The sequence below is a fragment of the Molothrus ater genome, chromosome 1, assembly GCF_012460135.2.
Source record: "Molothrus ater isolate BHLD 08-10-18 breed brown headed cowbird chromosome 1, BPBGC_Mater_1.1, whole genome shotgun sequence".
In the NCBI taxonomy this organism is placed as follows: Eukaryota; Metazoa; Chordata; class Aves; order Passeriformes; family Icteridae; genus Molothrus; species Molothrus ater.
Genome location: NC_050478.2, coordinates 91,563,221 through 91,589,500, shown reverse-complemented (window position 1 = coordinate 91,589,500; position 26,280 = coordinate 91,563,221). Strand labels below are relative to the sequence as shown.

The 26,280-nt window shown below is 41.8% G+C and overlaps 1 protein-coding gene across 1 annotated transcript in view; it reads right to left on the bottom strand.

Moving 5' to 3' along the window:
- CTNNAL1 (catenin alpha like 1) overlaps positions 1 to 25,712 on the bottom strand; it is a 58,346-nt gene extending 32,634 nt beyond the window's left edge. Inside the window, exons 1-2 of the mRNA XM_036405804.2 lie at positions 25,505 to 25,712; positions 3,886 to 4,075 (exon numbers count right to left, since the gene is read on the bottom strand). Of these exons, the coding sequence (XP_036261697.1) occupies positions 3,886 to 4,075; positions 25,505 to 25,630 (316 nt within the window). The 5' untranslated portion in view covers positions 25,631 to 25,712. The remainder of the gene's footprint in view (positions 1 to 3,885; positions 4,076 to 25,504) is intronic.
- Positions 25,713 to 26,280: the final 568 nt, after the last annotated feature.

The window sequence follows — 26,280 nt, the reverse complement described above, 5'->3', positions numbered from 1 at the left end:
CTTGGAAGACATTACCACATTAAGCAGAAAAAAGCAATCAGGAAGAGCCATCACAGACCTGCCAAAGTGAATAGTCCCTTATTGATCTGAGTGCCTTTTACTATGAGATGACACTGTTTTTAAAAAAAGAAAGTAACAAATGCTGTGCATCTCAGCTTCAGTATGATCCCTGCCAGGATCTCCCATAATTTCCTTATAGCTTCATCTAGGGATATGGACTAAGTGAACAAAAAGGTGGGTAGAAAATGAACCTGACTGTTGGGCTTGGGGATGCTGATAACAGATACAAAGTTCACTGGGCAGTCAATTTCCAGTGGTGTACCTCTGGGACTGACAGGAGTCATCCAAACTATTCCCTGGATGATTACTCAGCATGCTCAGCAAGTGTGTGAACAATACCAACGGGGGGGAGTGTCTGATACTGTGGAAGGCTAGACAGAGGAACAGGCTGATAGAAAATCTGTGAAAATCTGTGAAGTCCAACAAGAGCAGTAAATACCACATCTGGGCCAGGGTAACAATACTGAGTCCTACACGCTGAGATCAGATGTCAACAGGGAATCTTCATGGGGAAAGACATGGGGGGCAACAAAGAGTTCAACAGGAGTCAGCAATAATGAATGGCCAGCTGCATGTGGAATGCTGCAGAAATTATTCTTCCCTTCCTTTTGGCACTTGTGAGGCAGCATCTGGAGCACCATGTCCACTTCTGGGCTCCTCAACACCTCAGCTGACACAGTGGAGCGAGTGACATAAGGGGAGAGCTTCAAGGGAGGAAGTTTATTCTGCCCCAAGAAGGGAAGGTCAGTGGCAGAGCTTTCTGGGCTCTTCATCTATCCTGCTAGGGGGCAGGTATGGAGACACAGACAGACTGATCCCAGTAGGTTTGGTGATGGAACAAGACGTAAGAAAATACTTTCGCCACAGCAAAGGTAGTCAAACACTCTTATGTAAGGGCAGAAGAAAGAAGAAATGAGCAGTGTACAAGAAATTGCATGATCTCCATTCTTGGGAGTTAAAATGACCCTTACAACTGCAGTTATTCTGTGATTCCATTTATCCATTTAAATTTCCATTTTTCAGCCTTCTTAATTTAGCTCTCTCTGTACTAAAATCAAAGCAAAAATAGCAGAGAGCTATTTATTGCTTTTATTTTACTCCATGTCTTCCTTTAGGGCTATGTAGTCATCTGGCAGAGAATACTGGAAAAGCTATGACACTTATTCCTGACATGTGCTTTCTCTTTTAAATTAGCCAGTCTTTAATTCAGTCTTCCTAGTTTTTAGACAGAAAAGGAAGACAAAAAAAAAAAATCACAGATGGGCATCTAAAATGTGCTTCTGTAAGTTAAATTCCACTACTATACTGTCACTGTAAACATTGACACAGTGCAAGAATAATGTTACCCAAAATCTGCTACATGACCCTCTGCAGTGTTTTAGGATTCTATTTTGAGTCAATCAAATTACAAGGTTTATTACAAGGAAATAGTCATAACAAGTCTGAAACATTTCAAATCACTGATTATACCCTTCTCAAGAAACAGCTACAACATCTGTCATCCTTCAAAGCCTCTGCAGAAGATGCAATTGATTTAAAGACTCCCTACTCTTCTCAGAAATTGAGATGCTTAATGTTCTAAATCCTTTTGTGTTGAAATCTTTTATGCCTTGTAAAATCTCCATTCCTAAGACACAATCTAATTTATTGGCTAAAAAGAAGTATGAACAGCTCTACCAGATTCCCTGCCCTAAAGAGCAAAGGCTTTCTGCTGCCCATGCCCTCAGAACATAGGGTTCATTAATACGGACAATATTCTTGGCTATAATTGTCCAGAAAATTTTTTTGGCTTGCTTGGGAACACCAAAGTTATTAAAAATGGCACTTGAATAACCATGTTCAGAAAATGAGTTCAGAGGATGTTTATCCATTCAAAGGACTATGTTACTGTGTCCAACACTGAACAGTCCACAGAGATACTACTGGCACAAAAAACCCTCCATCAAACAAATAACCAGGAGCAAACATGTTTGCTATACTGAATTTCCTACGTAAGCCGTAAGTTAGATCTCAAATGCAGGGAACAACTGAGCCATGCCAAAGTAAACGTGAGCCTGACAGAAATGTAAACAGGCCGTATCTTCACTCCTCTAGACTGAGGCTATTACTGCATAACAGGAAATAAAACTTTCAATACAAAAGAACTATAGTCTTTTGCTGGGATAAAGTATTCCAGACTATTTTTAGGTTCTGAGCTCCTCCTGCATACAGTGATAGGGAGAAAAAAAAATACTTAACCACAGCATAACTGGCAAGTCAAAAAATAGAGATTCAGACTGCACTGCTCTTCCAGCAGCTGAGATTATCAATGTGAACTTTGGCAATTTTGTCCTGTCAGCATTTTACTTGGATCTCTGAAGAGAAAACACATGCTTCACATAACAAATTGAATGTTTTTAAATTAGGACATTTCTGTTTGCAGCCAAGTTTACTGAAGCAACAAGGAATTTTCAGTCTAAAGTTTATGCAGAATAGTCCTTCAAATCACAAGAACAATCATTCATCAGCAGCGTGTTTCTAGACATTGTGATTCATTGTTGAGAGATTTTCAGAGGATTTCTTACAGCACCATGCCCAATTTCTAAGCTTCTTTTTTCATTTAATCACAAATAATAGTATGAACTGCATCCCCAAAGTCTGAGGCCAGAACAGCGATCCAACAAGGCATACACCAGTTAGGTCAGCAAAGATAAGTTCTTCAGAACTCTGAGGTAATTTCAAAGATAAAAACCAAACAGCCACCCAAGCCCCCTTTTAAACTTAACAGATCAGTTTCAAGTACAGTAACCCACATCTTGGAGCAGAATATTGTTCCATCCTGCAGTAATCAAGACATTAGTGTTGAAGGGATGTTGAAGGGTCATTTATTTGTCCCCACAACAGAAGCTCAAGATTGTCTCCCTGAAGCCACAGCAAGCAGAATGTGCATCACACTTGCAGGTTCATCCACCTGCTCAAATTAGGAAAGCTTCAAGTAGAATTTCCCATAATCCAAAAGTATGTGAAAGCAAGAACAAAACCTCACCCTGCTAATGACAAAAGGAACATTCTACTACATGTCATATTGAAGCCTTCACTGCAGATCTAAGAATATGCATTTACTGATGACCACTGAAATATTAGGCAAGGAATATATTTAGTATCTAGGAAAGCAGCTTTTTGGACGACACTGGCATTGTCTTACAGCATCAGGGAATGCAATCCCCTATAAGCCTAAACAGAGTCTTCTGGGGGAAGGAGAGTGACAGCAGGCAACTCAATTATCCACACTTCACATTCAATTCATACACACAGCAAGTTTGCAACAAAACTTGAATCCAGCAAAAAGGCAAGCACAATATGATTTTCATTCTAGTGAGGGGAGTCATCAGATGACTGATGTGAGTCATCTTACTGAGTTCTGATGAAATATGGGTTGACACTGACCTTCATTCAGACACTGAGATTTGGAATGCAGTGACCTCAATAGTATAACACTGAAATAACTTAAAATACTCCACTGTTTTACCTTGGCAGCAATAAACTCTAAAGTTGTACTCCCAACACTCTGTTCTTTGTCTGTCGTAACATCATAAAAAAAGAGCAATCAGGTAATTCCTTGAGGCAAATGATCCTATAAAAATCAAAGCCAACACACAATTCCATTCCCTATTCGTAAGATGACAGCAATTTAAGTAAGTGACAAAATCAGGGAACAGATCAGGCCTTGAATGAACCAGCAGAGGAAGGTTAAGCAATTAAATTATAAAGTTCTTACATTATGCCTGACACTAAAAATAGTGTGTCAAAAATGGCACCAGTACAATTTCATGAGTAACTCCATACCTGCTCTCCTTGCCTCGATGCAAGCAACACTCATTTCCTCCTTCAGTTCATGGTTTTCGTTGGCTATGGCCTCGCCCACAGTAACAAATCTGCCGACTGCCAGGTTAACGGCTTGGCCCACTCGCTGGATTGCCTGCAGAGTCTTGTCGGAACGCTTTGGCTTATCCTTATGATTAATAAGAGTAGTTATCTGCAAACAAGAATAATTGTTTATTAGAACATTATAACTTTAGCACTAAAGCCACGTTCTGAATTGAACTCAATAATACATTTCTACAGTATTTCACTAATAAAATTCAGTTTTGTGCTGTGTCATGAAGTATCGTTTAACTTCTCAGAGAACAAAAAAAACATTGAAGTGTAATTAAGGTTGCTCATCCTCTCAGTTTATCTCACATGAAAAGAGGATTTTTATTTTTATTCCATTCCCCATTTGCAGTATTAAATTAAACTGTCCTGGATCTCAACAGCCTTTCACACTACACACACAGCCCTCTCCCCTCATTAAAATATCCACCATACTCATAACTTAAACATCCTCAATTACACACGTTTCCTAGAATTTAGACAAAGGTGGCTATTTTGATACAAGTTATCAGTAAAACAATTTGTGAGGACATTCCTATTTTGAACTCCTGACTTGGTTCTCCTGCCCACTGCAAAGTGCTATACATTCCCTCTTGGATCACACGGACTGGAGATCAGCTGCATGCTGGCTGTAGTAGACTGAAGATTTGACCAAAACAACAAACATGAGGAAACAAAGAGATCCTTTCCCCTCACAGAGGAGAAAGGCAGGATTGCAGAAGCACCTTCTGAACCAAGGCATCAGGTAAACATGAGAACAGTAAGCAATCCTGCAACTCACAATTAACTGACTATCAACTGCATTACAAACATGAGCTTTACATTTTTTGCTGCAATTCTTTTCTAGTGAGAAGCAGGAGAGAAATTAAACTCTCTAGTTTCTAACATCCTAAACCAGCATAAAAACCCAACAAAAATAGTCCTGCCTGTCCTTGTCTCCCACTCTCATGTTTGCAATGCATTTATCTGATGTGGGTTAAACCTCAGCTCTGGAGGTGATGCTTGTTGTTTTAGTTTTCCCCATAATCAGGTCTCCAGTCTGGTTGACTGCACAGCTTCATGAATATTTTTGGTGGCAAAAGGGAAACAGTCCAGCCTGAGGAAAGATGGGCAGGAGCGCTCTTTTCAGTGGGAGTATAGTTTAAAATGGCCACAGAACTCCACTGTAAGCCACATCCCCAGGAGCTCAAAGATGTCTGTTTAGAGAATCTCAAAATTACCTGAATTACCTAAGTGTCTGAACATCTCAGCTCTATCAGCTTGATCACAGATGTCTTTGCTACTCCTCAAAAAGACATAAATCATCATTCACTCATTCTCCCACCAGTCAAGCCTGTGGTGGGACAGGAGCATACAAGCTGTACCTGTAATGCTCACTAAAAATTCAAGGGCACAGCAGAAACTGTTCTGCTTCATGATTTGATCAATGCCCAAGGGTTAGCCTTCAGATATCACTGAGTCGTCTCTCTGGAGGAAAAAGAGTGGTGTTAACACCTTGCTGAGGCTGGTTTTGAATTCCAAGAGCTGGTTTAGCCAAGTTTCCAGTATTAAACTCTCTGCAATAGGAAATATCAACACTTCATAGAGTGCTTTGCACACACAAGAAAAACCAAAAACCTCAAAAAACTGAGAATAGTGCTACCCGATGGCAAGAACTGCTATGAGATGTAAGAATATTTTATTCTGGTACAAAACATTGGTACAGAAATGCATTGTCTGCCCACTGCCTTCTTATACATGCCCTACTTTTCCAATTTGTATCTAAGTCACAAAGTCTAAAGGAAGGCCATACAGTTCATACAACAAATCTGTCCCTGTAAGAGACCCCTGGATCACCAAACTTCAACTCCAAAGCCTATGAACCTTGGATACCTTTCCAGTGAAAAGATCTTCTTACAATGAAAACAGAGTCTTAATAGAGAGTAAACTGAGGAAACATCTGAACATCTTCAAATTCATTTTAAATGAGGAATGACATCACTTCAATGGAAATTCAGACCTATGTGAAATTCATGGTATAAACAACTGCACTACGCAGCTCTCCTGAATTCTTGCATTGTAGGTACTTCAGGTATACAGAATTTAAAAAATACCTGTCAGCAGCTAATCTAACAGTGCCAGCTGGTGAATTCTTGAATAGGCATGGCTAGCAAGCCAACTGAGAACATTAGTCCAAACACTGAAGTAAACCAAACTGAAAAGAGGGTCACAACTTTGTTTCTTCAACTTGTTTTCAAGTAAACAGTAACCCATATTGGATTAGTATTACATTCATACAGTTATTGACTTCTCAGAAGTATATGTAAAATAACACTGGCCTAAAACAAACTGCAAGTTTCATACTGGCTGCAAGTTTACCTCCCACAGCATTTTACACCAGTAGAAGTTTAAACATGTTCTGCATAACCCTGAAAAAAAATGCATATGCAAATAACACTGCAGAGTGAAAGGAATCCCACTGTCTCTTACAAATCATCAAGGGCATTTATTTTAATTCCCATGTTACTGCAGAGGTATGCAAATAATAAAAACCATGAAGATATCACAGCCTTAATTCCTTTATTGAAGTCTTACAAAACACTCTCAGGAACACGAGTGCCTTTTACATTTCTATCATTTCTTTTGCACTCTCTTCAGAGGGCATCATAGTTTTTGCAGCAAAAAACAACCCCTCTAGTCCCCCAGCCAAGGTTAAACAAGAATAAGCAGCTGTTTTGACAGGTCTTATCACCAGTGTCATCTTAACCTCATGAAGTTCAACAAGGCTAAACACAAGATCTTGCACTGGGGCTGGGACAATACGTGGTACCAATGCAGGCTGGGGGATGAATGGACTGGGAACAGACCAGCAGAAAATAACCTGGCGGAACTGGTGCAAGAAAAACTGGATGGGAGTCAACAATGTGCTTGTATCCTGGGCTGCCTCAAAAGCAGCATGGCCAGCAGGCTGAAGGAGAGGATTCTGCCCTCTGCTCTGCTCTGGTGAGACCCACCTGGAGAGGGGCGTACAGCTCTGGGACCCCCAAAAGAAGAAGGACATGGACCTACTGAAGACAGCTCAGAGGAGGACCAGGAAGATGGCCAGAGGGATGGAGCACCCTCTGACCATGACAGGCAGAGAGAGCTGAGGTGGTTCAGTCTATAGAAGGCTCCAGGGAGACCTCGCAGCAGCTTTTTAACATTTAAAGGTGGCTTTGAAGAATATTAGGAAAGACTTTTTACCAAGGCCTGTAGTGAAGTAGAGAGGTTGACATTTTTAAACTAAAAGAGGGTAGATTCTGACTGAACTTAAGGAAGGAATTTTTTTACCATGAAGGTGATGAGGCACTGGAACAATTTCCCTGAGTTGTGGAAGCCCCATCATTTTAAGAGTTCAAGGCCAGGTAGTTTGAACAACCTGGGGCTTTGAGCAACCTGGTCTAGTGGAAGGGATCCCTACCCACAGCAGGAGAGTGGAACTAAATGGTCTTGAAAGGTCCCTTTTAACCCAAACCATTCTCTGATTCTATGGCCTACTCTAGACATCCACTTGAGTAGCATATGAAGATTAATATGAAGATTAAACTCAACCTACGGTTATACACAGCAACAGAGGCTTTGAAAATACCTCCTGGAATAATGAATTTTCAGCTGGGCAATATCATTTCTTCTCAGACTGGCTAACTTAGGGCCAGTATAGTAACTATAACATTGGAATGGAGGAAAGTGATTGAGCTCCAAACTTTTTTCAGATAAATCCAAAAACTGTATGGATTGACAGTTAAAAACAACCATTGTGAGAGAACCAAAACAGAAGTTGGTCAAGAAGTTTGAAACATCACAGCTAACAGCTTAATGTAACACCTCTTTCCAGCAGCCTATACTGATATCAGATTTGCATAAGATATTTCCTATAAAAAACTAAGTAGCAAACAGCCCTGAAATAGAAGTAGGTAGGTCATGATAAAAGAAAGAGAAAGATATGAAATATTGATCAGTTAAAGAAAGAAGGGCTGGGTTTGGTTCTAGAAACTCGAGTTACACATAAACCAAATGTAATAATGTCAAAGGCATGAGGAAAACTGTTCAGATACAAGATGGGCTCCTCATAACCTGCTACCTGCAGAAAACACTGCTCTACAAACAATGAAAAAGATTTTTCAGAATTATGCATTCTCATTCCCTCACAGAGTGCTAAGAGTGACAGGTACATCCTCCATGTCAAGTGAAGTTTTGAAAAAGCAGAGGTAATGGCAACTGCAGTTTAGGATTCTTTTTCAAGACTTAATCAAGCTTGTAATTAACAGTCAGGGTTTAAAAAAGAACAAGATCTTAACTTAGCAAGGAGAGGAATTTTACTAGTACATTAAGTGACAAACTGAACGAAACTGTGATGCTAATAAGCAGGGCAAAGATTATTTAACCATTTCAGCACTCAATAATAATTGCCTCAGAACACAAATACAAAGGGAGCATTAATGGGCCAATAAGAAAGACTTCTAAAAGAAAGAATAAGCAAAGGTTTTGTTCCTTAATTTTAATCAACGCTTAAAACAACGATAAAAAATTAGACAAGTTAAATGGAGAAAAGGGAAGACCCAGAAGAAACTTAACAAGGAATTTTCTCTGCAACAACCAACCAAAGAAACCCTAAGAGCCTATAAAAACTGAACTAGTAAAATTTGCAACATTTAAGATGTTTCAGATTACAAGAAATTGCTTTTCCCCTGCTGTCCATCCAGTTGGAACCAGACTAGAACTATTACTGTGTTTTAGGTTTTTTTTTAATGAAGGAAACACCTCTTAAGTCCAAGAACATCATCTAAGGCCTCCCTCAAACTTAACACCTCCCAAATATTTAATCTGTTATATTCTGATCATGTATTTCCCAGTCACAAACATCTGTGATGTTTGGACAGGAGTTAGCAGCTGAAAAGATTACCTGCAAGTGTCTTTGAACAAGAGCAATACGTTACATGCTGTTTACTTAAGGATTTACTGATCAGGTCCTAGAAAGGAAACAGTCCTTTTGATGGTACTCACCCTCTGTTTCATGAGAGCTCTCACACTATTTCCATGGAATGTTTACCTAAGATTTGAGACAATCAGTTTAAGGAGTGCCTCAAGAATCTGTCAGCTACATTCTTTTTTCACTTGTTATGAGAAGCCACAGAAAAATAATGGCCTTTTCTCAAAAACTTTACCAAAACTAACAGATATAGCCATAATGTACCAAGTACTTCATATTTAAGGAAACAAGCTCAGTTGTGGCAATTTTTGAGCAGCTGTTTTCAGATCTTTTTGAGGGCCTTCAGATACTGACATTTAAGTCATTATATGCTTCATGCTCAGGAAGCATCATGACAGCATGCTTAGCTAAAAATATTCTAATGTCTATTTATTGTCAGTGTAATTAAGTCTTGCATGACAGAATTAAGTGATACTTAAAGAGACTGGGTTTCAGGAAGTATTTATAGACATCTATAAATAAAACCAGAGGAAACATAGCTATTTCACAGCCCCTGTTACAAACACAAGAGTTAAACTGGCAAGTCATGTTTGGAAGACATCCTGCCTACCTCTCTCCCTAGCAAAGTACCCACATTGTATACAGGATGATTTAGACTCTCAAGAGTAATATTTGTTACTGCCTCTTGTGTGGTGGATTGACCCTATCTGGATGCCAGGTGCTCACCAAAGCCATTCTATCATTCCCCTCCTCAGTAGGTAAAGGGAGAGAAAATATAATAAAAGGCTTGTGGGCTGAGATAAGGAAGGGAGAGGATCACTAACCAGTTACTGTCACAGCCTAAATAGCCTCTGCTTGGGGAAATGAAATGAATTTATGACCAATCAAATCAGAGTAGGATTGTGAGAAGTAAAACACATCTTAAAAATACCTTCCCTCTACCCCTCCCTCCTGGCCTTTAGTCCTGATTCTCTACCTCCTTTCCCCCAGCAGCACAAGGAGACAGGGAGTGGGGGCTGTGATCAGTTCCTCACAGGCTGTTTCTGCTGCTCCTTCCTCCTCAGCAAGAGTTTTCCTTCCCCTGCTCCAACACAAGGTCTCTCCCAGGGAATACAGTCCTCCATGAACTTCTCACACATGTTCCTTCCCATGGGCTGCAGTTCTTCACAAACTGCTGCAGCATGGGTCCCTCCCATGGGCTCCAGTCCTTCAGGAACAGGCTGCTCCAGCACAGGTGCTCCTTGGGATCACAAGTCCTGCCAGGAAACCTGCTCCAACATCAGCTCATCTCCACAAGGCCACAGGTCCTGCAAGGAGCTACTCCAGTGTAGGCTTCCCACATGGCCACAGGATCCTTCAGGTATCTACCTGCTCCAGCATGGATCTCTGCATCCCTGTGAACCTGCATGGGCTGCAGGGGGACAACTGCCTCACCATGGTCTGCACCACAGGCTGCAAGGGAATCTCTAGTCCTGCAACCGGAGCACCAACTTTGGTGTCTGTGGCATTGTCTCATATTATCACTCCTCTCTTCTCTGGCTGCAATAACTTCTGCACAATACCTTTTCCCTGCCCTTAAACACATTATCCCAGAGGCGTTACCACCATCCTTGACTCCAAATGGACCCACCATCGTCCTTGTCCAGTGGGTCCATTTTGGAGCCATCTGACATTGGCTCTGTCAGACATGGGGGAAGCTTCTGGCAGCTTCTCACAAAAGCCACCCCTGTAGCCTCCCCAGTACTAAAACCTTGCCACACAAACCCAACACACTTCTATTCACCCTGGAAAAGTGAAGGCTTTGAGAGATCTCACTCAAAGTGAGTGACAAGAGCCTATAGGAAAGATGAAGAGGGTCTATTGTTGCAGACAACTTTTATGAAAAATAATTTCTTTAGGATTTTTCTTCCTGAGAAGCTGAGAGGCCTCAGGAACAAAATGTAAACAATGGTTATCTGCTACTGTGGAATGCAACAGGTGGATCTGTGATTGGTCTCATAGAGTTGTTTCTAGTTAATGGCCAATCACAGTCAGCCAGCTTGGACTCTCTGTCCAAGACAGAAGCTTTTGTTATCATTCCTTTCAATGCTATTCTTAGCTAGCCTTCTGATGAAACCTTTGCTTCTATTATTTTAGTATAGTTTTAATGTAACATATATGATAAAATAATAAATCAAGCCTTCTGAAACATGGAGTCAGATCTTCGTCTCTTCCCTCATCCAAGAACCCCTGTGAACACCGTCACAGTCAATTACAAGGGCATGTAGTGACTGCACAAGGGGGAATGGCTTCAGACTGAAAGAGAATATGTTTAGATTAGATATAGGAAAAAAAAAATCTTTACTCTCAGCATGGTGAGGCACTGGAACAGGCTGCCTAGAGAAGAGGATGCCCTATCCCTGGAAGTGTTCAAGGCCAGGCTGGATGGGGCCCTGAGCAACCTGATCTACTGGAGGATGTACAGGGGGATTGGAACTAGATGACCTTTAAGGTCCCTTCCAACCCAGGCCATTGATTCTTTAATTCTATATTGATCTTATCTCTATACAATGAGGATTAGCTGCCTTACAGTAAAAGCTCCTCTTCCATTTTGTGTATTTTCTGCTTCCTACCTTCCATTAACTTTATGATGGCAGAAAATTTGGTTCTTTAAAAAAACAGTAATACCAGGAATGAACAGTCTTTGCTAAGAAAATGTAATAGCACTACATACTGGGAAAGAAGTCCCAAACCCCTACAGAAGAATGCTGTAAGGTAAATTTTGTTGCATTTAATACAACACATAGAAATCTTGGTTAAAAAGGCCTTTCGACACTGCTTGTACTTTCATTTTGTACTTTCATTAGCTCATCTTGAGTTTGGGGGCAGAGAGGATCTTCTAATATTACATTTTAGGTACTGTCTCTCATTAGGTCTTGCGCACTCCTTGAGGAGGATCAGATCTTCAGACTCATTCAGCCAGACAGCAGGACGCGTTGTTCCAACACCCACACCGGCTATGGAATACAAACATGCGTCAGACAGAGAGGAGAAGCAGCAGCTGGCATTTGACATCCTGTGCAGAAAAGGAGCATTAGGGCTACAAGCGGAGCTGCCACACAGATGCCTCACCACAAGATGAGCCTCAGGGATCTTTGCAAGTGAACAAGGACTACCTGTTTACCTGGCCTAGAAGACAAAAGTCTGTTAGGACTAGATGCCTGTCCAGACACTAACAGAAATCTTAAGCATTTTGTAGAAGTTCAAGCACTAAAGTATTTTTTTAAAGTTCAGCTAGCATGTGGATTTTTAGCATCGGAAAATTAGTATCTTTCTATTCATATATAATTTTGTAGAAAAATTCAACAAATAAACTTTGCAGAAACTCAATTTTGAAATTTTTCAAAGGTTGCTAACTACTAATGCACTAGTTAACTGTAAGAACCCATTTTTTTTATGCTGAAAACATTATTTCTGACAATTGCCTCTGCTTTACGGATTATCGAATCAGAACAGTTTCCTCTACATCTTATTATGCAAAGGGACAATGAACCCTTCTTATAGAAGTCACACAGACATTCAGGATGCTGAGTCAACACTTTTGAGACAGCTTCCATGAAGTGATGTAATCCAGCTACCCCCAATTTATCAATTTTCCTTGTAGTCCCTCTGGACTGGTGTCTAGAATAGCATACAAATGCACTGCATATCCAAGACTGCTGAGTACTTAGACTTGTGGCATTGAGACTTGTGGCATTGTACCTCAACCTGGAGATTTTTTGAAAGTATCTTCTCATTGGTTTTATACACATCTTTTATAAAAACCTTCAGGGAAGCAAATTAAATAAACAACTTTAACAACCTGTAGGCTGGTTCACTTATCTGTGGGCAAATGCTAACACGCTTAGCAGAGCCTCAGGCAATCTTTCACATGCAGTGTCTAAGAAGCTGGTAAGCCACCTTTGAAAAGGAAGGAGGAACAATCCATGACCTGCAGTGACAAGTAGGAGATGCCAAGCACAACAAGAACAGCCTTACCAGCTCAGATCACTGGGATACCTCACCTAATAACTTATATTCCAGTCCTCCAGATGCTTGCCTAGGAAAGATCATGAGAGTTAAACAAATAAATGCAACACGAGCTATAATGCACTTGTAACCAGATTTCCAGCTAGCTAACTGCAAACTGCACATTAAATTTTAAAACACCACAATACTTAATTGTACACTTCTCACAAGCTCAATACCTTCACCAGATAGAAATATTATCTGAAGAGGTGAAAACAGACCTCTTGACCTCCTTCATATCCACACTTAAAATCGACTCTTTGTAAAGTTCACCAGGAAAGAGAAGAGTACAACTTCAAATTCAAATAGGCACCTCAGATTATTAGTACCACTGCTATGTACTTGTTAGACATTCTTGGAATTCTTAAGAGATCAAAAGAAAGGATTCAACTCAGAACAAGACTGTACTATAGCAGTGAATACCCTTTCTTTGTGCTGAATTCATTCCTTGAAAACCAAGGAACTTTTAAACTTCAAGTTCCAAACCAAACAGCGTTGAGAAAATTATTAGCTAAAATGTGATATAGATGAACTTGTTCAAATGCAGTGCAGAAATAGGATGACACCAAATTTATTTCCTCCAGTGTGGGTTATTTTGGGTTTGGGGGATTGTGTAGTAGGTTTTCTTTGTTTGGTTTTTTGGGTTTTTTGTGGGTTTTTGTTTTTTTTGTTTTTTTTTTTTTTCAAAGCAACAAGAACTCTGAAAATTTCAGGACTTTTTTCCCCCCATGGGATTAAATTATTTCCAATTTTTATTTTGTAATTGTGAAAAGGAGGATCAGAGGAGAAAAAAAAAGGAATGAACACAGCTCACTATTTTTGTAGCCTGTGGGTTCTTGATATAGAGGATTAAATTAATCATGTTATTAAAGTACCCTACTTTTAGAGGAGAAATATGCTTTCTTTTTAATGTTCTCTTTTCACAGACTCCTTAAAACCAGGGATCCCCACTGATCTGCAGAGGTGAAGCAGAAAAGTACACAAAAACCAACCTGCATTGCTGCTATCCTCTTTTTTCCCACACATGGAAGAGGAAACCAATAATTGGAAAATCCTTAGTGAGGCTTAATCAACGATCAAAGGTACCTTGTTTACTCTTATTCCCACATGGTATACAAGTCAGAGGACTGCCTCACCATTCACCCAAAAAAGGAGTCTTCAGAATTTCTATAGCAATGAGTGACCATGAAAAAGATCATCATTTTCAGACAATTCAAATTCAACTTTTCTTCCCTTTTTTAAGGGACACATGCAAGTTCACAGACTGAGCTGGCACCAAAATTTGTACCTTTGAGCAATCTGACATGAGTTGGCAAAGATAGTTTTTCAAACAAGGTCCAACTTAACTTCTTCTGATAACAGAATATGTGCATCAAAAAGCACACTGGACATTATGAAATATGCATTCACCATTACAAAATCTGTTCAGAGGTAAAACTGGCTTTCTAACTCAAATGCTGTCTTGAAGTTTGAAATGCACACTACCTCACTAGAAGGTGAGTACAGTCTAGTAGACCAAATAATTGGGTTTCAGGGCATACCAGGCAGTACACTTTCCTCCCCTCCTGTTGCCCTTCAGTATCTTCTTACCTAAACAGCTAGATTTTATAAACAAAGCAATTCCTGCTCTTCATTCCACACCTAGAAAGCCTGGGCAAGATTAAGCCTAAGAAAATCCAACTCAGAGGGAAGTTCATTGTTTAAATTGTACTTTCAGATGTGGTCAAAACAGATGCAGACATGTTTTCAGCACCAGAGAGATGCAAGTCTCAGAAATAATTCTATTTACTAACATAATCAGATAACCTCAAAACCAGAGACTGGCAAACAGTAATTCTGGCTTTTCCCCCTGACTTGCTATTGTTAATGTACCTAACCTTGTACTGCTTGTGCAAACAATGCCTGAGCCAGCTCTGAGCTGCTTATTCAAAAAAACCACCACTGTTGTGGAACTAAAATCTCAGATGTTGTAATAAAGGATGTAGCAGGGACAACACACTTATTTCACCTGCAACTGAGAATTCTTTCTATTCAAACCAGATTGGCTCCTGAAGATGTAGAAAATGTTCCTTGTTAGTTCTTAAGCAGGTGGCTTCCCTGCCATGAATAGCAGCTATTCAATCCTCCTCACACTGCATCTTCCTGACAGAAGAGTTCCTGCAGCCTCTTTCAGAGAAGGCTTCCTTAGTAGCATTTTGACATCCCACTTCAGAGCTACACCTGGTATTCCATTTTGAAAAGCAGAGACTTGCTCTAGGGATTAAATGAGAAGTACAGTATGCTCTGGAAAAGGCTATGCAAATCCAACTACTATCCACCTACAGGAGTGCAAAACAAAAACTTAATATAATCCAGGAACTATTATCTTATTTATGCTAAAGTGCCTGTATGTTCTTTTGATTGCTTCATTGAAGAGCTCCAGGGCAATAAAAACTCATTCAGGTGGAAAATTTAAGAATATTTAAATGAAACAGAGATACAATACAGAATCGTTGGTAATTAAAAGGGAATGCTCCATGCACTGGTCTAACTCCTACAAGTTAAGTGCTTGCAACACTGTATTACCCTTCTGCTTGCCAACATTCTTCATGCCCATGAATAAACAAACTAACAAAAATACTATCATAACCCCCATGCTGAAAAGATTATGCTCCTACAGAACAACTTCGCTTTTTTATTTGAATAATAGGATTTGTGTGGTTCTAAATGGTTATATTCATTCTGTTTAATAAAACATATTTCTGTGAGAAAAAAGAAACTTTTTTAGTTTTCTATGCACATCAGAAAGAACGTTGGAATTTACTCATAAAATACTTTTCCGATTTGTGCTTAGGACTTATCTTACCATTTTAGGCATATAACTAAGAAATAATCCAATTCAGTATCTAAAGTAGAGTAACAGTTATAAGTTGGCTCTAGAGTCTATCTCACTTCTCATTTATCCCATTAGCTTTAAACAAGGCTATTAATGAAATGCAGTATAGCCCCATAAGTGAAAAATAGACTTTAAGGTTCTATCTAGCAAGGGTTATACTTTTCTAATGAATAAAGAAACATAAAATAAATCCATGCAGAAAGCCACAGGCTCATGGTACCACACAACAGTTTTACTGAACTATAATCAGAGTTGTTTGCAATCATTAATTCATAAATCATCCTTTGGGGATTTCCCTACCTAATCTGTCTAAAACCATCTGGTAACAATGCCGAATAGCAAGAAAGCTGCTCTAATTCTTCTTGTGCAGGATCATAGAGAAGCAGTTTTGATTTAATGCTCATTCTACTGGAGAACTAAAAAAATTTGTTGAATCTGCAGAAAAGTCATTAATCAGATCACAAAAATATGAAGGCTATGATACCATTGAAAAAGAGCAATTGATTTTCAGCTATGTCAGTAAAAAGCGTCTTCCTTCAGCCACTTGAAATGTTAGTCTGACTCATTTATCACATCAAAGACTAAGGTATTGAACATTATAAAGCAGTAGCCAAGCTTAACTCAAAGCCAGTTTTACTATCCAAGGGTTTACAGAAAAAAAAAAAGCCTGAAACCACAGCTGTTTCATCATAGTGCTGTTGCTCATGTGATAAAATTTTCACGTGTAATTTTCCTTGTAAAGTGGAATATAATTAGTGATAGTAACATTGTTATATATTAATGCAACAAAATAATTTACCTCTAAGTTATTCTGAGGTACTCCTGGGCTCCCCAGCATACCTTATAAACCACAACTGTAAATGATTATCTATTTCTCTTTCAATGTTTCACAATGACCTAGCTTCAATGACTAAAAGATGTCATTTAAAAACTAGTCTCATTAAAAGGAAACCTGCAACCACATCAGCCAAGAAATACAATTGATACCTTGAAATAATCACCTTTTCTACATCCAGATGACAATCTCCTAAGATTAACTCTTCTGTGTAAATCCAAGTGAAACAATCAGGCTCCTTTACGGGCGCAGAGCACCAAGTGTAGGCTGAGTAACAGCTGAGCTTCTGCCAGAAAAAGAATTTGCATGGAGCGCAAGATGCTTAACAGAAACCAGAAGCTCCCAACTTAACCCGCAACACCTATGGAACTGCAGGGAGAAGAGTCTCGGAGTTAGTGACTGATTGGAACCACGGAGGTGCAACTCTGTACCCAGGCAGCAGCACCATGTGCTTCTGGGCCCACAGCAGTCACAGCATGCGATACACGGCAGAGCTTCTCTGCTGTACAGGGGTAATCTCTTCTGAATTTAGCAGGAGGTTTGCCTCCCTCCACACAAGTTACAACACAAGCTTTTAGACCACAATTCGTAGTTTTCTTACTCAACAGTAGTGCCAAGTTTCAATCCTGAAGTGAGTACCAAATTAATTCATAAGACAGAATATTCTGGAAAAGAGGAGAAACAGCTTCTCAAAGCTTTCAAGTTACCAGGATTTTTTATGTATGGAAAAACAAAGACATGGTCCAAGAAGCAGTTTAAAAGGAGAGCATGCACATCTTTTTTATCCCTCAGATGCAATGAGCTAAAGACAAATATGGATCATCCTACTTTTTCCAAAAAAGAATTTTCTCATCCTCCAAAAAGAGCCCATAAGGGGCAATGCACAAGCTCTGGCACCAGCCAACAATGTAAGAACCCTTCAGCACCTTAGACATATGAAAGAGAAAGACCTAGAGGTACCAAAAAAATGCCCAGTGAAACAAGGCAGCCAAGGGATTTGCTGGAACAAATCTGTCAGTGCATCTGCTGCATGGGAAATGCAAATAAGTCAAAGTGAATCTGAGTTTGGACTGAAGGCTGAAGTTCAGGAAGCAAATGAGACTACACATATTCCTTAAGATTACGAATATTGTTCAGAGAGTATATGAGACACTTCTATTTAGACTCTAATTAGAGTCTAAGAGAAGAGAATGCATTTGATTAACAAGTTCAAAAGCAGATATGTAATGAGCCTATACTGCAATACAATACTATGGCTACAGACATTCAAACAAAGGCTTACACACAAGACTGAGGCATGATGCAGAGGAAAAAAAGACAGGGACAATGTGGTGGGTTTTCCTCCCCCAGTTTTGTAGAATTCCAAGAATAAAGAGCTAAGGATAAATAAATTAGAAGCCTAACAGTGCTTTTAATATAGGACTGTCTGCTCTAAAGCTGTCAGAAAAAACCAACTGAATTTCAGAAGGTTCCTCTCTTCCAATCTCTCCAACCTGTCAAGGTCCCTCTGAAGGGCTGCACAGCCCTCTGGCGTATCAGCCACTCCTCCCTGCTTTGTCTCATCAGTGAACTTGCTGAGGAGGCACCTGCTCCTTCAGGCAAGTCACTGATGAACTATTTAAACAAAACTGGGCTAACAAAACTCAGTATTGAACTTCGGGGACACCGAAGTGTGTGTGACAGGCCTCCCACTTGACCCTGTGTCACTGATTACAAACCCACTGGGACCTGCCGTTCTGTCAGTTCTCAAGCCACCTCACTGTCCACACTTCCTGTGTTGGTCTATCAGTATGTTGCAAGAAACAGTGTCCAAAGTCTTGCTGAAGTCGAGGTAGAAAAGATCCACTGCTCTCCCCTCATCATTCAGGAAGCTGTTCCATCATAGAAGTCAATAAGGTTGGTCAAGCATGATTTACTTTTAGTGAATCCATGCTGACTACCCCTGAACCCCTTCTTGCCATCGTGGTGGATGGAGACTGCTTCCAGAATGAGGTATTCCATCACCTTTCCAAGGATTAAAGTGAGGATGACTGGCCAGCAGTTCCCTGGCTCCCCTTTCTTACCCTTTTTGCAGGCTGGGGTGACACTTGATTTCTTCAGTCCTCAGGCACCTCTACTGATCACCCTGACCTTTCAAAGACGCCTGTGAGTACCCTCCATGTGGTATCTGCCAGCTCTCTCAGCACTCATGGATACATCCCCTCACAGCTCATTGACTTGTGGATGTCAAGCTTGCCTGTATGTTCTCTAACCCAATCTTCCTTGATGAGGCAGAAGTCTTACATTCCTTTACTCTGGTCTCCTGAGTTAGCGATTCCTGAGGGCTGGTGTTGCCAGTGAAGACTGATTGAAAAAAGGCATTCAGTAACTCCACCTTCTGTGCATCCTCCCTTACCAGGGTCCAGCCTCCCTTTAACAACAGGTTCACATTCCCCTTAGTTTTTATTTTGTTATTATGTATTTGAAGAAACCATCTGAGGACTTCCAAGCCAGCAAATCCACAAAACAGCTTCCCCAAAACCACTGCTAGCCTACAGACAAATTCCAAAGGCCAGTGTCAGTAGCACTGACAGTAGCACGCTGAACTCCATGTCTGCAGTTTTACACTTCTCTTAAATCTCTCTCTTGGACAGTGGATGCTTTTTCAGTTCCATGGAGAATAACATCAGTTCCACTAAAGATACAGCAATGTACCAGCTATTTTAGTCCATTTCTTCAGGAGTTATAACCCTGATGTACTCTGTTACTTCCTTACCACAGTTCTGCCGTATTCTTTTGACAGAAAATAAGAAGAGAGCAGAGCAGCTATTCATACTTGTGCTCAACTGCAAAAGAAAGTGAAGCAATCCCTACTCCAGAATGTACCTCTGTGAGGTACTCAGAATCTGTGTGGAATCAAAGTGATATGCAGAATATGATATGAAAACGTTAGAAAAAATGAACTGGAACAACTTGCCAACATTACATGTTATCCACCAAGATTTCAAGGGGCTCAAAGATACAATGGATTGCATCAACTTACTCATGCAATCTCCTGCTTAATACCAGGTCAACAGTTGAGGTATGAATGTTGCCCTGACACTTGTACATGTCAAACCAATACAAAAAGTTAAAAAGAAGTAGTGGACACCTAAATAAATATGACATACTGGCAAAGACTTAAGAAAGTTTTATTTAAAGGAATTACTGCCTCACAAAACAACGAGATTTCTCTGTATACATCACCAATAACATGGATAAGAAGGCACTCCACTGGAAAAAAAAAACTAGGAAACAAAATTGATATCACAGTTTTCAAAAGACATCAGACAAGTCTCTGAGAGAAACAGAAGCAGATCTTTTGTATGAATATTGAACTCATCAAGAGACAGAATGATGAGAAGGAAGATGAAGGATATCAGAAAGTGAATGATTACTTACTTTAACAGAGTTACTCAAAAACCTTTACTGCAACAAGGTTTTTGTTTATTATATATTATAATTATATTATATATAATCATTATATATAATTATATTATATATAATTATATATATTATTATATATAATCATCAAGAGAGAGGTGAGATAAGCAAGTGACAAAATGATGAAGATTTGTTGGTGATCCCAATTTACTTGGGACAGTAAAGACAAGATCTGACTACAGAATTGCAGAAACATCTTGCAGCACTGACCAGGGAACAAAATGTCAGAACAAAAAAATCACTGTAGATCAAAATGATACAGGAAAGTACATTCCTAGCTTTCCTTATGAAAGCTAGGTCTGAGCTGACCATTACTCCTCAGAAGCATGATCTTTTGATTATGAAACAGACATCCATGAAAAAATCTGACTTGCTTATGATGAAAGCAATTTCCAGGATCATCTACTCTAATTCCCTGCTCAAACCACGTCTAGTTGGGAGTGTGTTGTTTATAATCTTATCCATTTTGAACATCTCCAAAATTGCAGACTCTGTATGAGCTCTGCACACCTCATCCAGTGTTTGGCCTCCCTTACATTGATAAAAGCCTTCTCTTATATCTCATTAGTTTCCAGTGTTCCAGCTTCCAACATCTGTCACCATACATGTCTGGGATCAGCCTGTCTCTGTCTTCTCCATACCTGCCATTAGGTGGGTAGCTGTAGACTGTGGTAAACTCTGCCCTTGTCCAAACAAAACAAAACAAACAAACAAAAAAACTAAACAAAAAAAAAAAAAAAACACCAAAACAACCACTGCAGATTCAAGTGATACAGAGAGGAAAGTACCATCTTAGCTTTCTAAGAATTCTAACAGACCACTACATCTCTCTTCCTGAGGTGGAAGAAGCCTACTTCCTTCAAGCACTCTGCTTATGTCACATACTTCAGTATGTCAGTGCTCTCCCTGGAGCACAGAACTCAACGTGGTACTGTACCCCATGCTGCCTCACAAGTGCCAAACAAAAAAAGAATCACTTCTGCAGTCTGCTTGCTATGTTCAAGCCACCAAACCCAGGTGCAGCTGGCCATCACTGCTGACCCCCCATTCAACTTGTCCTTCAGGATTCCCACGCAAAGTTTTCCTGAGGACAGTTGATCCCAGCCTGTACTGCTGCATGGTGTTACCCTGACTCAGATGTGTGACTTGGACTTCACAAACTTCCTGTCATATCATTTTTCCAGCCTGTTCCTCTGTCAAGCTGCCCAGTCATCCACAGCGTCAGACACTCCCCAACTTGCTGTAGGGAAGCTGACGTGCCTGTTGAACGTACTGGTCTATGCTCACCCCAACATTCAGCATTCAGATCATAATTAACCAAAAAAAAAAAAAGCCAGAGAGAAGGTTACAGATTATATACAGACCTCTAGCTTGATGCACAATGACTATTCTAAAGTCATACCTTCAGTCTGAAAACTGCATCAGTGAGCTTCTCAGATTATTAGGAAAACTTCAGCTGTGGGTTCTTTGGGGTTTAATATACAACTCCAGAAACTTCTGGAAAAACAGAACACTGGCAGAAAATTACATAACATTATATAACATTTACTGAAATGAGAATTATTTTAGCTAGCTTCAGAGAAAGCAAGGAAACAATAGGACAGTAAAGAACAGGTTTGTTTCATTCAGCTCAAGGCACTGTTAACTCATGTAGAATCTAAGACTGACAACAGCATTCAGAAGCATTGGTATCATGGGCTTTTTGTAGCTAAAAGAAAGAAAAACTTAAAAGCTTATATATTTTACTATACAGGTCAAGTCAATTACAAAACCTCTGGCAGGACCTCCTATACCAAGAAAATTGGAAAAACATGTTCAGTAACATATGTGCACACAATCATTCTCCGAAGTGCCTATGACAAAATGAGCTTTCTGGAAGTTGAGCAGCTGTAATCACATTGGTCTGCACTCCAGCTGCTGGAGGATAGGTCACCTTCAACCGTGAAAAGTGAGTTTGTTCTTTTGGAAATATAGAACTACAGGATGATTTGGGATGCAAGGGAAAGGTCATCTAGTTCCATTCCTGCTCTGCCAAGGGCTAGGACACCTTCCACTAGATCAGGTTGCCCAGAGGCCCCATCCAACCTGGTCCTGAACATTTCCAGGGATGAGGCATCCACAGCATCTCTGGACAACCCCCTGCAGTGTCTCACCATCCTCAGAGATAAGAATTTCTTCCTAACATCTAATCCAAACATATTTCCTTCCAGCTTAAAGCCATTTGCCCTTGCTCTATCACTACACACCTTTGTAAGAAAGTCCCTCTCCAGCTTTCTTGCAGGTCCTATTTAGGTACTAGAAGGCTGCAATAGGTCTCTCCTGAGCCTTCTCTTCTCCAGGCAGATAGATCTCAAAGTTTCCCTCTTTTTCCCAAGTACCTGACTGTGAAGTTTGACAAATACCTATTCTGCTGTTTCTCAGAGTGTTTCCTTAGATAAGATCTAGACAGACAAACTCCTACAGCTGTGAAGGTACCCGACTGCTCCTACACCAGCAAACAGGTACAGAACGGCAGCTGTGGAAGCCACGGGTGGAGCCACATCCTGAAAAGTGCTTTTTCCCTGTCTTTGCTTTTCCTCAACTGCTCAAACGACTTGTTATTAAATGAGTCAGCACTGACCACTTCAAACACCCTTCCTGACATGTGTTGCCAAAAACTTTCCATTAAAAGAATGAACCCCAAAATAATTGGACTGGAAATGGATAGCAGCAGTGAAGGAGGATGTCTAGACTTTTAAAGGATGCCATAGTATTTATGCACTGAACTAAAGACACCTATCCCAGTGAAGAAAATATTGCTTAATTTAAAGAAAATTGTGGTGCTTCACCCCAGAATCCATGTTTTCTGAACTGCATGCCACATGCTTTGCAAAATACTGTACAATGGTTCTTTTCACTGTTCAGCTATGTAGACAGTGAAAAAGAAGTGTTAGCAAATATGCCTAATACTGTGGCTTAAATTTGTCATCTTTGTCATCTGTGGCTCTCTTAAAAATGGGCCACATCAAGGTCTAAACAGATCTAGTTTAACTCTGTAAATACTCGAAGTTTTAAAAGCATTTTTAATTGGTTTAATAAGTACATGCAGTAATGACTCTAAGGGTAATTTCTCCTGCTGGAAAAATAGGAATCTTATACCACTGCTGATAGCAAAAGTACTCTGTTACTATGTAGTCTATAAGGAAAAAAACCCAAGCTGCAAAATGCAATTAAAAAAAAATCCAACAAAACCAACACTCACAATTGCTGATGAAAAACAAGCAGGCAAACACATGTCTACAATATTACAACGATGTACAATACCGTACATGAATTTAAATAAGAATCAATGCAGCTTTTTTTTTTTTCCCTCAAAGAAAAGATTTAGCCCTACATGAGAGATTGAAAGCGAGTTTGTCAGACAAGGCACCTTTTGTTTCCTCTTCGCTTAAAATAAGTAGTGAAAAGCAGCAGGAACATTCTGACTATTTTTTCAGTAGTATACAAGTATCACATAGCGCTTCTCAGATTTTCTGTGAAAAGGGTAAACTGTGAAGTTAACTTCACAGTAGGACCAAAGCCCTTTACAAGTGCATTTTGTACAAGCCGAAAAACAAAGTCCTGGGGGTTAAGCTTATGCAGAATCTACAAGCAAATTCTGAGACTAAGAAGTACTCTGTAAACATTTTTGCATAAATTTCCAAACAAAGCCAACCAGTGAGATCTCAACTGAGCAATCCAGATGGAAAGGTACAGGCAGAACTGATAAACCACTACAGTAACTGGGGCATTTTACCAGGCAGGTGTAGGGAGCTACTGCTGACACCATCAGCAACTTCAGCCTGAATCTGAGCAGAGCTCAGTGCTCGTGCTTCAAGGAACACACTTGTCTCGAGTCTGGAGCGCCTCAGCAGGAAAACAGCGAGCTCTGAGTGCTCACAAATGCTCAGACACCCAGCATACAGGGAAGTGAAAGCCGCTTAGCCCTTCTGGAAGATGTTGTCACAGGCTTTGTGGACAATGAAAAATCATACATGACACACTTCTCTGTACGTTTCGTTGCAAAGGCAGTAAGATCGTTGTTGCTAAACAGTACTCCAGAGAAATATCTTCACATAAATCTGTTAAAAGTACATATTTAACATGTGCAACTAAATTCAGCTTCTGCAACGGGATGTGTTTCTGACTGCTCTTAAGCTTCCTAAAAGAGGTCTCCCTATTTTATCTCAGTTGTTTCAGGACCAGAAAATTCACTTTACTTTGCCTCGGAAAAAAGTGGTTCAATCCCTTTGAAAGGCTTTGCTGTACTGACTGTGACGTCTCCAAATAGAAAAAAACCCCACACATTACCATGATGGGTACAGAAACACAGTTACCCATTAGAAACCCTCCCTGCAGCCCAGATGCAGAAATGCAAAACAAGGCTTACCACAGCTTGTTTCCAGATAGATTATGAGGATATAAACACAATTTGACCTCATCGGGACTAGTTATTTTTGTATAGCTGTTACATCTTGTTTAAGGATTTTGTACAGATAGGTTTTGACTTGCTAACTTTATTGATCAGTGCTCAAAGCACAAAAATCCTACACAGCAAACACCGTGATGTTTTCAGACATTATTTTTCAAGAAACAAAATTCTAATGAGTCTGTCAAGCGCCAGTTTTGTAAGTAAATGTCTGAAAAAAAACCCAACAGCAACAATAACAAAAAACGCCAACGCCATAGTGACTGGCATATAATTACTTAGCAGAGCAATGAAAAGCCCGATTTGGGTGGGTTTTAAGGTCATTTAGCAGTGTGCGGGACGTGCTAAAAGGTCACCAAGACAGTTTGCCTATTATCGAACCTCTTAAAAACCGGGCACTACCCCGGGGTGCAGTAGGAGCTCCAATCAATGCAACGCTCAGGCCGGACCGCGAAAACACAAAGCTCCGACAAAGCCCCTGGAAGAGGAGCGCTCTCTCCGGCGCCGAGCCGGGAGGGAAGGAGCGCGCTCCCACGCGGGCAGGCGGGAGGCTCGGGAAGCCGGGAGCGCTCGGGCGGCGGGGCAGTCCCTCCGTCCCGGGGCTCGGACCGCCGGCGGCACCGCAGCGCCCGGCGTTACGCAACGCTCCCCCGCGACCTTGCGGGGAACTTCGGAGTCTTCCTCAGGGACGGACGCGCGAGCAGCATCACCCACACGGCTCCGGCAGCCGCCCGCGCCCGGCGGGACCGCGGGACGGGCGGGAGGGGGCGCGGCTCAGAGCACCGGCGCGGCCGGACAGAGGGGGCTACGGAGCGCCGCGACCCGAGCGCGCAAACTTCGGCGGCGGCCGAGCAGAGCCTCCCGGAGACTGCGAGGGGAAGGAGGTGAGAAATCTGTCTCCCGCGGCGGTTTTCCTACCTGCGACACCAGCGGCACCAGCGTCTGCTCCACGGAGCGCGTGCGGATCTCCAGCCCCGCGTCCGCGCCCAGGCCCGACGAGGACGACGAGGAGACGCCGCTGCTGCTGCACGGGGACGTGGCCATAGCGGGGGAGCGGAGCCGACCGGGCCGGGCCAGGAGCCGAGCCGAGCCGGGCCGGGACCCCCTCCAGCCGCGCTGCCGCCTCTGCGCTCCCGCACGGGCAGCCCGTGCCCGCCGCTCCCCTCACGCCGCTCCGCCCCCGGGCCGCCGCCCCCGCCCCGCGCCCGCCGGGGCTCCGCTGCCGCGCCGGGCGATGCCGCGCGCGCGCGCCGAGTCCCCCCCCTTCCCTCCCTCTCCCTCAGCGGCCCCTTCCCCGCCCCTCGGGACGGGACGGATTTAAAGCGGCAGCTCCCGCCCGCTCCCCTCCCGCCCCGCCGCGCAGCCAGCGCCGGGGGTTGCCGCCTACCCTTCCCCGCCACTCCTTTCCCGCCGCCCCCCGCCCCACTCCGCAGCCGGCGGTGGAAGGGAACCGGGAATGGTCCCGCCACCACCGCTCCCACCCGGAGTTTCCCCTCCGGTCTTGCCTGGGACGGGGAAAGCCGGAGGGTCCCTGCCTGGAGGGGGGAAGCCGTAGCAGGCGGTGGCTGAGGGGCTCGGGTGGCCCCAGGGAGGCGGCAGTCCGGGCCGGTGGCCGGCGTTGGGCTGCAGCGGCACCGGCCGGCCCGGGAAGGCTGAGGGGCTCGGTCGGGAGGTGTGCGGCGCCGGTGTGGGGG